At 41.6% G+C, this 17,083-nt stretch overlaps 1 protein-coding gene across 2 annotated transcripts; it reads left to right on the top strand.

Moving 5' to 3' along the window:
- Window positions 1-3,395: 3,395 nt before the first annotated feature.
- On the top strand, window positions 3,396-11,350 carry LOC132872180 (rab5 GDP/GTP exchange factor-like). Of its 2 annotated transcripts, none has more exons than XM_060906807.1 (9): window positions 3,396-3,552; window positions 4,622-4,802; window positions 5,214-5,341; window positions 6,853-7,004; window positions 7,106-7,175; window positions 7,363-7,498; window positions 8,095-8,186; window positions 9,152-9,408; window positions 9,623-11,350. In XM_060906807.1, exons 2-9 carry the CDS (start codon window positions 4,645-4,647, stop codon window positions 9,947-9,949), a joined length of 1,320 nt encoding a protein of 439 aa, XP_060762790.1. In that variant the 5' UTR covers window positions 3,396-3,552; window positions 4,622-4,644; the 3' UTR covers window positions 9,950-11,350. The 2 variants fall into 2 exon arrangements, with proteins under 2 accessions (XP_060762790.1, XP_060762791.1); XM_060906808.1 differs by lacking the exon at window positions 3,396-3,552 and adding an exon at window positions 3,574-3,664.
- The last annotated feature ends 5,733 nt before the right edge of the window (window positions 11,351-17,083 follow it).

The raw sequence follows: 17,083 nt of genomic DNA, 5'->3' as shown, positions 1-17,083 counted from the left end.
ACTCTAAATTGACCGTAGGTGTGAATGTGAGTGTGAATGGTTGTCTGTGTCTATGTGTCAGCCCTGTGATGACCTGGCGACTTGTCCAGGGTGTACCCCGCCTTTCGCCCGTAGTCAGCTGGGATAGGCTCCAGCTTGCCTGCGACCCTGTAGAAGGATAAAGCGGCTAGAGATAATGAGATGAGATGAGATATACCACAGTGTGATTAAATGCTGGAATCTGATTGGTCAGAAGATGTGCATTATTGTTGTCTAGCTTGGAAAGTTGTTCCAGCTGTAACATGGAGCCTAAGTTAACATTATTGCACTCTTTCTAATATGTTATTGTTTCTATAGTAACAGCTCATCCTCAGAGACTTATACTAAGGATGCCCACATAATCTAAGAATAATAATAAACATTTTAAAAATGGGGGCGGCACGGTGGTGTAGTGGTTAGTGCTGTCGCCTCACAGCAAGAAGGTCCGGGTTCGAGCCCCGTGGCCGGCGAGGGCCTTTCTGTGCGGAGTTTGCATGTTCTCCCCATGTCCGCGTGGGTTTCCTCCGGGTGCTCCGGTTTCCCCCACAGTCCAAAGACATGCAGGTTAGGTTAACTGGTGACTCTAAATTGACCGTAGGTGTGAATGTGAGTGTGAATGGTTGTCTGTGTCTATGTGTCGGCCCTGTGATGACCTGGCGATTTGTCCAGGGTGTACCCTGCCTTTCACCCGTAGTCAGCTGGGATAGGCTCCAGTTTGCCTGCGACCCTGTAGAACAGGAAAAAGCGGCTACAGATAATGAGATGAGATTTTAAAAATGTATTGTTTAAAATCATTCATGTGGTAAAAGGGTTTTTTTTAGGATTCTTTTTTTTTAACATTTATGGAAGGAGCCTCAGGTGTCAGCACTAAATTAAACATTATAACTGTTGCCAAATCACTGTCATATAAGCAGTATAACACATTCTAAACCATGCTGTTCTACAAAAATAATTCACTCACCACCCTGGCATGCATTATTTTCTTATAACAGCATGGTCTATTGTGTGTTTATATTCCTCATCAAAAAATTCCCATGCAGGGATTGGCCAAGGATGGCTCACATGACATAAAATAGTTCCACCATTGATTAAGCAATGTATTTCATGACGTCTCATCTCATTATCTCTAGCCGCTTTATCCTGTTCTACAGGGTCGCAGGCAAGCTGGAGCCTATCCCAGCTGACTACAGGCGAAAGACGGGGTACACCCTGGACAAGTCGCCAGATCATCACAGGGCCGACACGTAGACGCAGACAACCATTCACACTCACACCTACGGTCAATTTAGAGTCACCAGTTAAGCTAACCTACATGTCTTTGGACTGTGGGGGAAACCGGAGCACCCGGAGGAAACCCATGCGGACACGGGGAGAACATGCAAACTCCGCACAGAAAGGCCCCCGTCGGCCACGGGGCTTGAACCCAGACCTTCTTGCTATGAGGCGACAGCGCTAACCACTACACCACCGTGCCGCCCGTATTTCATGAAGTCAAAAATAAATTGGTATGGTGTGGGTTAGTCATAGTGTATCCTGGATATACCATGAACTGATGTCACCATTTCAAGCTCTATGGCCGACTCGTGTCACAACTATGGCTCTGAGAGCATTTCTGTGTGTGTAGATCTATGTATCGTGATCATGCCTAGTGAGGCAGGCGATAGCATGGTACATTTTACACGCACAGGTTGAAGGTCACTCCGACGTAAACAACAAACATGGCTGCTTCCAGTGAGTTTATGCTGAAATTCAATCTGAACACTTTTAGTTTGGAATTTTTTGATGAGGGATATAAATCGAATATACCATGCACTGAGTTGCTGGTATAGTACTATCTTCAGGGCTGTGCCCCTCACAAAATCATACTATACCAGTCACCTCAGAGAATCCATAATTTCAACCAGAGCCTCTCAGTGCATGATACACTATATTGCCAAAAGTATTCGCTCACCTGCCTTGACTCACATATGAGCTTAAGTGACATCCCATTCCTAATCCATAGGGTTCAATATGACGTCGGTCCACCCTTTGCAACTAGAACAGCTTCAGCTCTTCTGGGAAGGCTGTCCACAAGGTTTAGGAGTGTGTTTATGGGAATTTTTGACCATTCTTCCAGAAGCGCATTTGTGAGGTCACACACTGATGTTGGACGAGAAGGCCTGGCTCTCAGTCTCCGCTCTAATTCATCCCAAAGGTGTTCTATCGGGTTGAGGTCAGGACTCTGTGCAGGCCAGTCAAGTTCATCCACACCAGACTCTGTCATCCATGTCTTTATGGACCTTGCTTTGTGCACTGGTGCACAGTCATGTTGGAAGAGGAAGGGGCCAGCTCCAAACTGTAAAAACAGTCTGCATGCCTAGGTGCTTGATTTTATACACCTGTGGCCATGGAAGTGATTGGAACACCTCATCTCATCTCATCTCATCTCATTATCTCTAGCCGCTTTATCCTGTTCTACAGGGTCACAGGCAAGCTGGAGCCTATCCCAGCTGACTACGGGCGAAAGGCGGGGTACACCCTGGACAAGTCGCCAGGTCATCACAGGGCTGACACATATACACAGACAACCATTCACACTCACATTTACACCTATGGTCAATTTAGAGTCACCAGTTAACCTAACCTGAATGTCTTTGGACTGTGGGGGAAACCGGAGCACCCGGAGGAAACCCACGCGGACACGGGGAGAACATGCAAACTCTGCACAGAAAGGCCCTCGCCGGCCACAGGGCTCGAACCCGGACTTTCTTGCTGTGAGGCGACAGCGCTAACCACTACACCACCGTGCTGCCCGATTGGAACACCTGATTCCGATAATTTGGATGGGTGAGCAAATACTTTTGGCAATATAGTGTATATTTGATTACTCTTTCTTACTTATAGAAGGAGTCTTTTTTGTTATCGCTTTGTAACATTCAGTACGTTTTCCACCACAGGAAAGTGTTCAGGACAGAAAACTTTGTGGTTTCTGGGTAACATGACACACTGTATTTGTTCAGAAGCTGGTGCAGGAACAACTGTTTATGGCTGCTATAAAGTAAGTGATGATAGGAACTGACTTGTTTCCTGAATGCAACACAACTTGAAATGTAACTATAAGCAGTTGAAAAGTATGATGTGGTAATCATCAGTAAAGTGTAAATGATAATGAATGGCAAACTGCTGTGGTATAAGTGAAATAAACCACGTTTAAGAAAATAAGGCACTTCAGTGGGGTAAAAGTAACTTATGGGTTTTTCCATGATCACAGAACGCCCCCAAGTGTTTTATACCGAATATAACCGGATTTAACTTCTGTTCAACAGGTGGCGATGATGGACGCAGTTAATGCTATTAGCTAAAATAGCGAAAAAAAATCGGCTTACGTTCCAAATGCCACACGAGAGTAGCATGCTAAAGTAGTGTGCTTACTAATAGTGCTGAGGAGCCTCAGCCTTCTGTTATAGCATCCAAGCTAGTGTGCTAGTGCGCAGTTTGGGATGTTTCTCTCTTTGTAAGTTGACGTTGTTGCTGCTACAGGAAGTTGGTGTTGAGGTGAGTAGATTTTATGAAGTTTCTAAAGGTGACGGTAAAAAAATTATGAATTAGTCTTTAGTTCAGAAATATCGGCTATTAACTAAATAACTGTACAAAGACTACTAACTAGGTAATTTGTTACAACGTCCGTTCACTAGACAAATTAGCATAGCAAGCTAAATAAAGCTCGGCTATATATAAAATGTATATATGTTTAGATATGAAAGTACAAAATTAAGCCAGTTAAAACTATCTCGGCACCGAATCTCAACGTATAAGCTTTGTATCTTTAATCTAGCTTTAGACTGAGGTTTTAGGTTTAGCTTTAAATTTTAACTTCAATTTTGTATTGGCTGTTTTCATTAGTTTTTGATTTTACGAGCGTTTCGTTTACTAAAGCTAATCTATTTCCTGAAAAGGTTGTTTAAGTTTTACGGTTATTAATTTATTAGTTACTTAACTAAAGTTGAAAACTGGTTAAAATGATGGTCACGAGTTTGTCATTAATGATGTTGAGTTGCAAACGAATCGGCTCGGTTCTAGGGAATCGATTCGCAACATGAATCGATTAATTGAACCTGGGTTGGGTTTTTTTTTCTTTCTTACTTTTAGTTAATTAGACTCCTGTGTAGTAAGTAAGTCTTTTATACTATGACGCCAGGAACGTGTGTTGGATAGGGTGGAGATTGTAATTTAAACAATGTATGAGATCAGTGTTTTTGTGAAGTACACGAATCGTTTCAATTCGAGCATGTAGGTCGAAGGAATCGAATCAGTGAATCACTAAAAGACTCAATAGCCTTCCATAGAGAGGCGTTGTGATTTATTTTTTTTTTTTAAATGTAATTGGCCAATTGTTGAACAGCAAAATGACCTTTCCAACCTCTTCAGATAAGGAATTAATGCTCAAAGTATATTTTCAGCGGGTTGACTGGCTCCTACAATTCTATATTGCATCTGATTTTGCAAAAATAAGTTTCTTTTCCTAGAGGGATGAAGGCTAGCATTAGTTGGTGTGACATATTTAGCTTCTCTGCCAACGTTTAGACACGTAAATGCATATTGTACAGTGTTGGTCCATCAACAGGTGAAGGAGTGGATCTGAGAAGGATGTGGGCTGAGCAGACACGAGGGATCCACGTTACACAGGCTGAGCTGCTCTGCAAAGATGGCTGTGGGTTTTATGGCAACCCGGCCTGGCAGGGATATTGTTCCAAATGCTGGAGAAAAAGGACGCGCAAGACTGAAAGCAGCAAAGAGGATCATGGGTAAAATTTCTGATCGTACCTGTACTTGCCTCACAAACTGTAGATGTGGTGTGAGTAGCTGTAATAAGATACTACACATGATGCATGTGCCAGTACTTTTAAGTAATATTTGCCCAGCTTTTTGTCATGATCGCATGAATTTGTATTTAATAATGTGCACATTTTTGGGGTAGTTATTAATCAACACAATTTGTCATTGTTAGAAATGTACATGCCATGTTTAAATTTGGCAAAAAATATTCTGTCCTTGTGATCACTTATGACGGGGCTTTATTAGGGGCACAAACACAACCCAAAAAAAATGCTATGCAGTCTACACAGTAGTAAGTATGTTTAAATATCAGGCTCTGTTAAAAAAAAAAATCCTTCTTGCAGCTGGTCATAAAAATCTCTGTTTTGTGGCTACGTCAGGCTCCATGATGACGGAAGTTCCCAGCTTAACTTGTCTAAAACCGAAGAGAAGAAAATTGTGGAGAAGGGTAGAAAGTCCAGCAGTATTATGCGACTCTTCTGGGGGAGTTCTTCACCACCACGACAAGGTATTAGTGTCTTCATAAGGCTGGATGCTCTTATGTACAGTAATAAATCTTCAAGCTTCTAAATTAATACTTGCATTTGGAAGAATCTGTTCTGAGTGGATAATTTGGCTCCTTTGAACTCTGAAGCAGTATTTGATCAAAAGTTTTAGATACCGTATCTCTTAATTTAATGTAGGTGTTCAGCCAAGACGAGTTAGTTTTTGAAGTTAGCTTCTTTTTGTACTGGAGCTAAACACCTATTGTTTGTATCAAGTAAGGGACTCGTACATCTATTATACGCAAGCTGTCAATCATCTCACTCACACACCTCAAAGGACATTCAATGAGCCCTAATATTTTCATAGAGATTTACAAAAGTTCTGGTAATGCTGATTTCACCCTCCCCCCTCCTTAAACTGTTAAGCATGTTCACAGCACAGCTGATGGCATTTAGTGACACCCAAAAAAAAAAACCCTCCATAAAAGGTAAAAAGCAGACGGGTCTGAAAACCTCAACCTGACAGCTAAATGGCAAACAATGCCTATGTGCTTCATCCTCCAGTCATGCAGCTCAGCTGTTGCATTGTGTCCGCTACCACAGACACCATCTCTTCCTCCTTCTAAATGATGGCATTTCTTTTGTCGTAATTGAACGGCTAGTCTTGTTCGTCTTAACATATGGACTTTTTGTATTGCTTCCTTTCAAATATGAAGTGCCAGAGTTTCACGAAACTTTCAATAAATTCATGCATGCAACTGAAAAATAAATTGCTTAAACTTGTTTTTTTATATGTATATTTTAGCAACTCGTATGAATTATACAATTTAAAGCCAGTCAGTCAAGGCTCACTTTCTAGTGAGTCTTTTCTATAATAAATTTACACAAACTCAGGAGCTCTTGTAGGATATGAATTGCTTTTGTGAATTATTTATGAGGCAGTAAATGCATTCATGTCCAGTTTGATTAAATGAGACCAGTTGTTTGGCTCCATAATGCCATTTGTATATAAAGATGGATAACGTACAAAAATGAGCTTGTAGCAAGTGACTACCTTGAGTATGTGCAGATTTTTTTTTTTTAATAGTTCTTAAGAGATTATCAAATAAGATTATTCACCTGATTTTTAGTCAGATTAGATTATTCAGGCTGTTGCTTTTACTCCTTTCATGCTTTAAATTCTCTTATTCTACTGGCAGATCATTTTGTTTTGTTTCTTGAAATAAATGCTTAAAATTAGAAATCTTATCTAGACTGTTCAAAGCTTGAAAGTAGAAAATTAAATTTTAAAAAGTAGGCTTTAATAATTATACACTTGGTTTATTGTAATCTTGCAGTATGAATTACTAGATAAAGGTGACTATATTCAAGATATTGCTCAGATATCTTTGAATATTGGAAAATTAGTGGCAAAACAAAAAAAACAACCCTGATTTCATTACGTATAGTATGGTAAAGTGCAGGATTTTCTTTCCAAACTATACATTTACTCAAGACTGACTGTGTGTGTATCCTATCTTTTTACATTTTGCAGAGTCACTTGAAGGCCGTGAAGCAGCCCTGAAGGCCTTCCAGAGTTTGGATCCTGGCGATTTCCCCGGCTTTCTCAAACTGCTGCGCAAGCCATCCTCCCAACGTCTGCAGTCCTGCTGCACAGCCTTCCTCAACACCATCGATGCTTACCATGTAAATCTCTCTCCCAGGCTCCTATTTCCTACCTGTGCACTTCACTGAATCTTACAGAAAACATGTTCCTGTTCATACAAGGTCCTGTCTTTTTATTTCAGGACTTGCCTGTACAGAAGCAGTCTGACCTGGTGCAGGATTTCTACCAGAATATTTCTGCTCACTTCAATGGTGAGTTCAGTAAGCTGTCTGCTGGAAATAAGCTAATTAACGTTTCCTGGAGCAAGCTGTTACTAGGTTTAAGTGTTTTTGGTGATTCTCACATTTGTCACCTCTACAGAGCAGGATTGCTGTGCATTCACAGGCTGTGTGGCACTCTTAATGATGATAAATAGGTTAAATCTTTCCGTACTTTCAGGTCTGCCTGAGCAGCAGGTTTCTCAGATGATGGAACATGTCGAGAAGTTCATCATGACTCGTCTCCACAAGTGGGTCTTCTGCCATGACAGCTGCGATGATGAACAGAAGGATCTAACACTCCAGAGAAGGATCAAGTAAGTGTGAATGAATTTGAATCCAGGATGTGTTTTGTTGGTGAGTTTTACTTCTGTGATTTTTATTTATATATGTGATCGTCATAGTTTAGATGCTAAATTTTTGCGCTGTTTTTGGATCTATTATTTCAGGGGTAGGCAAGTCATAAACTAATTAGTTAAACGCTCCCCTATCCCATATTCTGGTTGCTCAGAAACATAGATATAAGTGCATTAATACAGATTAAGGGAAATGAATGTGCATATGTTCTGAAAAGACTGATTGTAGTTGTCGTACAAGTTACCTAATATGTGTAGACGACATTCCACTGTCAACCACATCGTGTCTCAGCCTTTGTATGCAGTGTAGCAGGTGGTGGAATTTGGATTATGCACATTACACATTCCAGCTATACTCCACCAAACAAATACTTTTCAATAAAGATTACTACTTTTTTTTTCCTCTCCTTTAACTGATTTATTGAACCTACTTGTTTTCCACGCAGCTACAAATAAAATCTAATAGCCCTGAAACAATTTGTCCATGCATATGATTGTTTGTATAACGCACAGGGTAATGGATTTAAAATGGATTTATTCATGTTTTAATCTGACAGGTCATTGAACTGGGTTACTCCTGAGATGCTGCGCGTGCCTTTTCCACAGGGTAGCTCAGACAACAGTGACCCGTATTTATCAGGAATTACAGGTGATGACCTGACAGCAAAAAAAAAAAAAAAAAACTCTGCCTCAGTTAAAATTCTAAATTGTCTTTTGCTGATTAAAATTTATGTATTTATCAAAGCTGTGCATATAGGCACATGCATCTGGGCATATTTTGAGAAGTTTGTACACACGATGTGTGCGTGCACCACTAATAAATGGGAGGTTCTGATTTAAAGGAGAACTGAAGGCAATTTTTTTTAAATCAATTTTATCTCATTTTATAAAATATAGGAATGCATTTTTGATAGCTATTTTGTCACTGCAATAGCAAGTTGAGTGTTTGGAATATGCTATGTAATATCAGTCCATATGTCAAAGCAATGGTTGTAAATGAGATTCGTTGAGACCTGTGCGAGACATCGTAGGATGGAAGTAAAACGTACAGCGTAAATCAAAAGTGACCATCTGTCAACGTTGTCAAAATGCGCACGCCCTCCTTCAAATGCTGATGTAATCAAGCTGGAAGTTGTTTGTTTTGACAGCAGTCAGGAAAGTTTGGAAAAAGTAGGCAGTAATTGTCACTTAAACTCATTTTTGTGCAATAATTTGTTTGGAAAACAGTTTTCAAAATGGCGGCGCTGACAATTCACGCTTCGAAGTATTGTAAAAGTCTCGTGAAGATCGTGCAGATAAGCGACACCTGCCGTGGACCATATGAACTAAATTCAACATGGCTAAAAACCGAATAGGCCCATAAGTATAATATTTAAGTGCAATTAGTTGCCAATACGAGTCACGATATAAGGTTACTAAAACCGAAAACATAATTGAATAAAATGTTAATTAAGAAATGAAGCAAGTTTAAAAATGACTTCAGTTCTCCTTTAAACCCGATATATCTAATCTTATCTTATTTCATTAAGATTAGGCATGGTTTGTTTCTCAAAGTGGTTTAAATATAGTGGTTTAATCTAATTTGAGACATCTTTTCTACATTGTATCCCATAGCCATCATAGAGATGGATGCCAAGCGTGCGCCTCAGGATAAACTGACCTGTTTGTTCAAGTGCAGTCAGCATATTTTTCAGGCGCTCGCCTCCGAGAACAGGCAGCCAGCGAATGCAGATGACTTCTTGTCCGCTCTGATTTACGTCGTACTGAGGGCCAACCCTCCCCGTCTGCACTCCAACATAAACTACGTTGTCCGCTTTGGTCTGCCACACAGCCTGATGGCAGGGGAGAGCGGCTACTACTTTACAAACCTGGTGGGTTTACAATGCCCTATATGCTTAAATCATGAAGATGCGTGTCAAAAGCTTCAATTCATCTAAACAACAAATATCCAAATGAAAGAATAGTGCTGCTGCCATGTGATTAGCTGATTAGATAATTGCATGAACTACTTGTACAGGTGTTGCTATTAAAGTGCATAGTAAGTGTATGTGGGGTGTTCATAAGCTCTCTTTATTCCCTTCTCAGTCATGCACTGTTGCCTTCATTGAGAAGCTGGACGGCCCGGCTCTTAACCTCACCCCAGAGGAGTTTAATAGGTATATGCAAGGCCGAAGAATGCCTTCTGAGCCAGCAGAATGCACTGGTCAGAGGAGAGCCCAGGAAAACCGAGAGCAGTTGGAAAAACTAAAGAACCGACAGGAGAAGGTCGAACAAGGTGTGCGTGCTTTTCAGGAACAGCTGGATTTGTGGGTACGTTCTGTACAGGACCAGATAGATGAAGTCAGGACTCAGTCAATGTTGGTCCTGAAAGATGATGTAGCTGAAGCTCAGCCTGAAAAGACTGTGTGCTGACTGTTATTTAAAGAAAGCAGTTTCCATTTTGTTTGTGTGCTGAATCTGCACTGTTGGAATTAAAAAAAAAAAGACGGATGGTACAAAATTTTGTAGCTTCTGTTACTTCACACTGGTGCTGGAATCTAGAATTTGGCAGATTGAAAAATTAATTAGCACTGTTTTTGCACTTGTGTACAGATGATGAAAAGTAAATATTGAAATATTCAACGAAGGACCAGGGTGTGTGGTTTTTTTTTTTTTTGTTTTTTTCCTCCCCCCTCCTTTCCTCCCCACAATATGGAGAGGAAAAGCATATTCAAACTCTGTTGCTACTCACCAAGTTTGCAGTATGCCCTTTTGTCCTTGTAAATGTTGATGAAAACAGCATTTGTTACAGTTAAAGATGGAGGTCTGCATCAGTTTGGGCAAGGTAATTTTTCTCCTCTGCTAATGCGCCATATAAAAATTATTTCCTTACTTTCTTAGTCTCAGGGTTTCATTTATAAGCTTATGACTTGGCTCACTTGCCATCAACGTGTCACCTTCATCACTCCTGTTTTAGCTCGTGTGACTTGCAGGTCACAGTTTGAAGCTGTTCATCAGGGAAGAAAAGTTGCCACAAGTGAGCACAGCAAGGTCATCAGTAAATACTCCTGACTTCTGCACAGTTTTTTGGAAGATCATGACAGCAAGTTAATGTCAGCTTGTTCTTAAGCTTTAGACTACACTAGATGTAGCACTAAAACCTTGGAGCTATAGTACAATTAAAATCTCAATATTTTGTTCATCTGCTTAGAAAAAGTACCATGTCATCCAGTAAACACTAGTTAAGGCATTTGTTGGATGGAGTAGCCTGAAATCACTGGAAATCTATGCATATAAACATGCAAAACTTTTAGATTTTACTATCTGGGTGTTGATGCTACATGGGTTCTATGGAGCACTGGTGGATTTACTCAGTGTTTTTTGAATTGCAGTACTACTACAAAATCTTCTGGCAAATTAATGTTAAGTAATGACCTTTTTATGTGGCTTTTCACAAAATGTTTGTTTACAGATGTTATATTTTGTTATAACTCTTGGGTTTTGTGTATCTGGTGTTTTAAAAAAAAAAATTGCACAAAACAAGCAGAAGCTGGTAGTTAAGTGTTGAATGGAGATGGATATACCATAGATGCAGGACATGCCTATGATCTTTCTCTTCCGATAAGCAGTGGTGAGATTGTTCTGAATAAGCAGTGTGTGTGTCCCCATACTGATAATTTAGTGAAGTATGATGCAGTCTATGCAGTTATTAATGAACTGTGAAATTATGTATCTCTTCTTTTTTCCACTCTGGATTGTTTATTTACGTATTTAAAATGAAGGCTTGTTAAATAAATGTGAATTTAAAGTTATCAATAAAAAAAATTCAGCAAATTCTCTTCTCAAAGTTGTCATTGAGGAACATATTTAATCTCCCTGCTATCACTGTTTTGCTGATTAACATGACATTTTAATGGTGCATTTATTTGTGTAAAATTACACATGCCACATTTACTGTATTTCTGGAGAATACAGTTGCAGGATTTGTGTAAGCAATCCCACCCTCACTTAACAGCATTGAAATGGCTTTACCATCTCTGTCATCAGCCGTTCAACAGTCCTTATTCAATTCCACTGAAATGTTTACACTTTTTTTGAATGATAAAAAAAAAATGAATGGTGCTTATGCTACATAGATAAGCCAGTGTTCCATTATTTGACTTTCTAGACTTTCATGGGGCAGTGAGCTCACGTTTCCATTTTCATAGAGATATTATTGCACTGAGTGTTCCACAGGAAACCTGTAATGAGAGTTGAGAGGCCCATTGGTTCAGGGATCACATTTCCACATGCTCAGGTCTGTGATGATTTGGGGTAAAAACAGGGTTTATATGGTTGCCAGATTGTGCTAGTTTAAATATTATGGGGTTGTTTTTGCTGTGGAAAAAATGGAATAAAATCTTAAATTTGATAAGTCTTTTATGAACAAGTGTTGATGTTGTGCCTATGATGAACCGAGCCATTTCTCTTGTAAGCTGTATTGCAAAGATTGGGAGAAATAAAGGAGATAAAGAGGAGACAGAGTGGATAATAATGTAAGGTTTCTGTGCGGAGCTTGCATATTCTCCCCGTGTCCATGTGGGTTTCCTCCGGGTGCTCTGGTTTCCCCCACAGTCCAAAGACATGCAGGTTAGGTTAACTGGCGACTTGTCCAGGGTGTACCCTGCCTTTTGCCTGTAGTCAGCTGGGATAGGCTCCAGCTTACCTGCGACCCTGTAGAACAGGATAAAGCAGCTACAGATAATGAGATGAGGTTGACACCTCTGTGATGTTTGTTTCCAGGTAAAGACTGAGACTAGAATGTGTCTTGCTTTTCCATTGCTTGAGCTTTGAGCTAGTTTCAGGTCTTTTTTTTTTTTTTAAAAAGCTGTAGTTGGGATGGAAATGTTGCTGACACCTGGCAACCCTAGTTAATTAGCTCTTCTGTGCAGCTCACTGGTGAAGGGCAACACACCTGCTGTGTTGAACAAACTTGCATCTAAAACCACACAAAATAATCTGCTGGATGATGCTGTTGACTCTCAAGTGCCTATTAGGGGGTTAGTCTAAAAATTCTTTAGATAGTAGCCTACAGTATAAGCCATATGTGTGAGCCTGTCAACTTGATTTCCACCATGTCATCCTGAAATGTACAATTACTTTCTTCTATCACAGACTGAAATAATACTTGGTATAAGCACTTTTTCTCCTGAGGTTACAGTGATGGAGATTACACAACTTGCTACTATTGTAGTTCTAAGCCTAATTCTCTGGATATTTGATTGATTGGGTTACATATAAAACAGTATTTTACAAATAAACATTGTCATTTGCCTTTAGTACACACTTTTTATTCTGGTCAGGAGTCACCTGGGTCTATCCCAGAAGGTGAGGTAGGAATACACCATAGATGGGCTGCTATGTACACAGTCATGCGCGCACACTCACAAACATTTTAGCGTAAACATTCCATCTACTGGAAGGAAACTGGAGAAACCAGATGGACATGAGAATAGTAACTTGAACTGGAGACTATGGAACTGTGAAGTAGCAACACTACTCTTTGTACCACCCTTAATTTATAAGCAATTATAAACCATTCCTTCATTCATTATCTACAGTGATAATCCATTGAGATTCACAGAGAGCTAGAGCTAGGCAGGAGGCGGGGTACGCCCTGGGTAGGTCACCAGTCTATTCAAACCACCAGTCATCTTTCACGCTCCCTCCTAACACGCCTCCTCCCTCTCTTTCTCCTTCTCTGTTTTGGCGCAACAGTAGCATACTTTCCACCGGCACCCTGTTGACCAACAGTACCGGAGGCGGCCGTTGTTAACTCGGGCCCCGACCGACCCGGTATGGTATGTCTCTTTTCAACCGCATGTTAGATTTGGCACAGTTTTACGTAGGATGCCCTTCCTGAGACAACCCTCTCCAATTTATCTGGGCTTGAGACTGGCACCAAGAGTATGCTTATGCACCCCCAGTGGCTGGATTTAAAAGCTCCCATTAATACAAGAAATAATGGTGAAATTTAATCAAACCAGGAATAGTTACTTTTTGGTCATGTTAAACCAGTTCAGGTTAATTGTTAGATGAATTACAAGTCTGCAGGCTTTTTGTGGATTTAAGAAATCGTGCTCTGTTGGAAATCTCTCATCTCATTATCTTTAGCCGCTTTATCCTTCTACAGGGTCGCAGGCAAGCTGGAGCCTATCCCAGCTGACTACGGGCGAAAGGCGGGGTACACCCTGGACAAGTCGCCAGGTCATCACAGGGCTGACACATAGACACAGACAACCATTCACACATACGGTCAATTTAGAGTCACCAGTTAACCTAACCTGCATGTCTTTGGACTGTGGGGGAAACCGGAGCACCCGGAGGAAACCCACGCGGACACGGGGAGAACATGCAAACTCCGCACAGAAAGGCCCTCGCCGGCCACGGGGCTCGAACCCGGACCTTCTTGCTGTGAGGCGACAGCGCTAACCACTACACCACCGTGCCGCCCTGCTGGAAATCATGAAATTAAACATACTTTATAAACACCACATGCATCATTTTCATGCTCACTGCGATGCTCCTCCTCACAATATCCAGCAGCCCTGTGTCAACTGTGAAGACTTTCAAGTTCCTGGGAACTACCATCTCACAAGACTTGAAATGGGACTCCAATATCAACTCCATCCTTAAAAAAGCCCAACAAAGGATGTACTTTCCGTGGCAACTCAGGAAGTATGGCCTGTCGCAGGAGCTCCTGACAGTTCTGCATTGCTGTCATTCAACCTGTCCTGTGCCCATCCATCACAGTCTGATTTGGAGCAGTCACAAAACAGGACAGGAACAGACTGCAGTGAACAATAAGGTAAGCAGAAAGGATCATTGGTGCTCCCCTGCCCAGCCTCCAGGATTTCTACATTTCACGAACCAGGAAGCAGGCAGAGAAAATCATTAAGGACTCCTCACACCCTGGTCACAACCTTTTCCAACTCCTCTTCTCCAGCAGGTGCTATAGAGCACTATGAACTAGAACCAAACCACCAGACAAAAGAGCAGCTTCTTTCTCCATGCCATCAATGTCATATCTGACCTGAGCCATCCTTGTTATTAGATTAGATTAGATTAGATTAGATTAGATTAGATTAGATTAGATTCAACTTTGTCATTGCACATGTCACAGGTACAAGGCAACGAAATGCAGATTGCATCTAAACAGAAGTGCATAGCAGTAAAAACATAAGTGTAATATACAATATAAATGTACAGGAATTACAGGGTATGGAATGGTATCATGATATGATAGATATTTACAGTATGTACAAATGTGCAATATGAATGTATTATAGTGCAATAGACATTGACAATAGACATAGATATAGATATTTGCAGTATATACAAAATAAGGCATGAATAAACAGTAGTGCAAATGGTGATAGTGCAGTGAAGTCAGTTCAAATCAATTCAGTTTGTTGGGGGGTTTGTTGGTGAGTGGGGGGGGGACCATGGGTGGGGGTGGGGGGGGGGGCGGAGTTCAGCAGTAAGACAGCTGAAAGAAAGAAACTGTTCCTGAACCTGGTGGTTTTGGTCTGAAGGCTCCTGTAGCACCTTCCAGAGGGCAGGAGAGTGAACAATTTGTATGCTGGGTGGCAGGAGTCTTTGTTGATGTTTATGGCTCTCCTGAGACATCGCTTCCTGTAGATGTCCTCAATAGCAGGAAGTGAGGCTCCCACGACATGCTGGGTGATTTTCACCGCCCTCTGCAGTGCCTTCTGGTCCAAGACAGAGCAGTTTCCATACCAGGCAGTAATACAGTTGGTTAGGATGCTCTCGATGGTACAGCAATAGAAGTTCACCAGGATGTCTGAAGAGAGGTGGTTTTTCTTCAGAGTCCTCAAGAAAAAGAGATGCTGGTGAGCCTTCTTGACCAGGTAGGAGCAGTTGGTTGTCCAGGTGAGGTCCTGTGAGATGTGGATCCCCAGGAATTTGAAGCTGGTCATACGCTCCACTGCTGCACCGTTGGTGTGTATGGGTGTGTGTGTATGTGTCAGCATTCCTCCTGAAGTCCACGATGAGCTCCTTGGTCTTATTGGTATTGAGCAGCAGGTTGTTCTCACTGCACCACACAGCCAGGCGGTCCACCTCCTCCCTGTAGGTTGTCTCATTGTTGTCCTTGATGAGGCCTATCACTGTGGTGTCATCCACAAACTTGATGGTGTTAGTGTAATGTACAGGTCTGCAGTCATGAGTAAAAAGGGAGTAGAGGAACGGGCTCATCTCACAGCCTTGTGGTATGCCGGTGTTTAGGATGAGGGTGGAGGAGCAGTGATGGTCTAAACGAACATGTTGGGGCCTGTTGGTTAGAAAATCCAACAACCAGTTGCAGATGGGAGCACTGATGCCCAGATCCGTGAGTTTGGTGATGAGCTTAGAGGGGATGACCGTGTTAAATGCTGAACTGAAGTCTATGAAAAGCATTCTGGCGTATGTGTTACCATTGTCCAGGTGCGAGAGGACAGAGTGCAGTGCTATGGAGACTGCATCTTCTGTGCTCCTGTTCTTATGTTAGGCAAATTGGTGGGGGTCCGGGGGGCAGGATATGAGATGTGCTAGGACCAGCTGCTCTAAACACTTTGTAATGATGGAGGTGAGTGCTACTGGATGGTAGTCGTTGAGACATGCTGGAGTGGAGTGTTTTGGTACTGGCACAATAGAGGTGGTCTTGAAGCAGGTCAGAACAACAGCATGGGCCAAAGACATGTTGAATAAGTCCGTCAGGTTATACTGTACTATTGTAACACTTGTATCTCCTGTATACTCCTGTTTGCATGACCTCATTGTACTCTGTGTACTCTGACTGTCATGTATACTTTTAGTATATTGTGTCTTGTCTGTAAATATCCTGAGTATTGTCTGTATATGGTGTACTGTTTATATTGTTCATAGCATACATATTTATAATCCATCCATTATCCGTAACCACTTATCCTGGGTCGTGGGCAAGCTGGAGCCTATCCCAGCTGACTATGGGTGAGAGGCGGGGTACACCCTGGACAAGTTGCCAGATCATCACAGGGCTGACACATAGAGACAAGCAACCGTTCACACTCACATTCACACCTACGGTCAATTTAGAGCCACCAATTAGCCTAACCTGCATGTCTGTGGACTGTGGGGGAAACCAGAGCACCTGGAGGAAACCCACGCAGACATGAGAGAACATGCAAACTCCACACAGAAAGGCCCCCGTTGGCCACGGAGCTTGAACCCAACACCTTCTTGCTGTGAGGCGACAGTGCTAACCACTGCACCACCATGCCACCCAATGTTTATTATAGATATATATATTTAGATTATAGAGCTATTGTTTAATACAGATATCCATCCATTATCTGTAGCTGCTTATCCTGTACAGGGTCGCAGGCAAGCTCGAGCCTATCCCAGCTGACTATGGGCAAGAGGCGGGGTACACCCTGGACAAGTCACCAGGTTATCGCAGGGCTGACAAAGAGACAAACAACCGTTCACACTCACATTCACACCTACGGTCAATTTCTCATCTCATCTCATTATCTCTAGCCACTTTAT

This window comes from Neoarius graeffei, chromosome 24 (assembly GCF_027579695.1).
Source record: "Neoarius graeffei isolate fNeoGra1 chromosome 24, fNeoGra1.pri, whole genome shotgun sequence".
NCBI lineage: Eukaryota > Metazoa > Chordata > Actinopteri > Siluriformes > Ariidae > Neoarius > Neoarius graeffei.
The sequence above is the reverse complement of the archived record's forward strand: the minus strand, read 5'-3'. Positions and strand labels throughout refer to the sequence as shown.

Coding starts and splice junctions, on each gene's coding strand:
- LOC132872180 (XM_060906807.1), top strand. CDS start 4,645: ATGTGGGCTGAGCAGACACGAGGGATCCACGTTACACAGGCTGAGCTG. Junction 4,803..5,213: donor AGCAGCAAAGAGGATCATGG/GTAAAATTTCTG, acceptor TGGCTACGTCAG/GCTCCATGATGACGGAAGTT. Junction 7,176..7,362: donor TATTTCTGCTCACTTCAATG/GTGAGTTCAGTA, acceptor CCGTACTTTCAG/GTCTGCCTGAGCAGCAGGTT.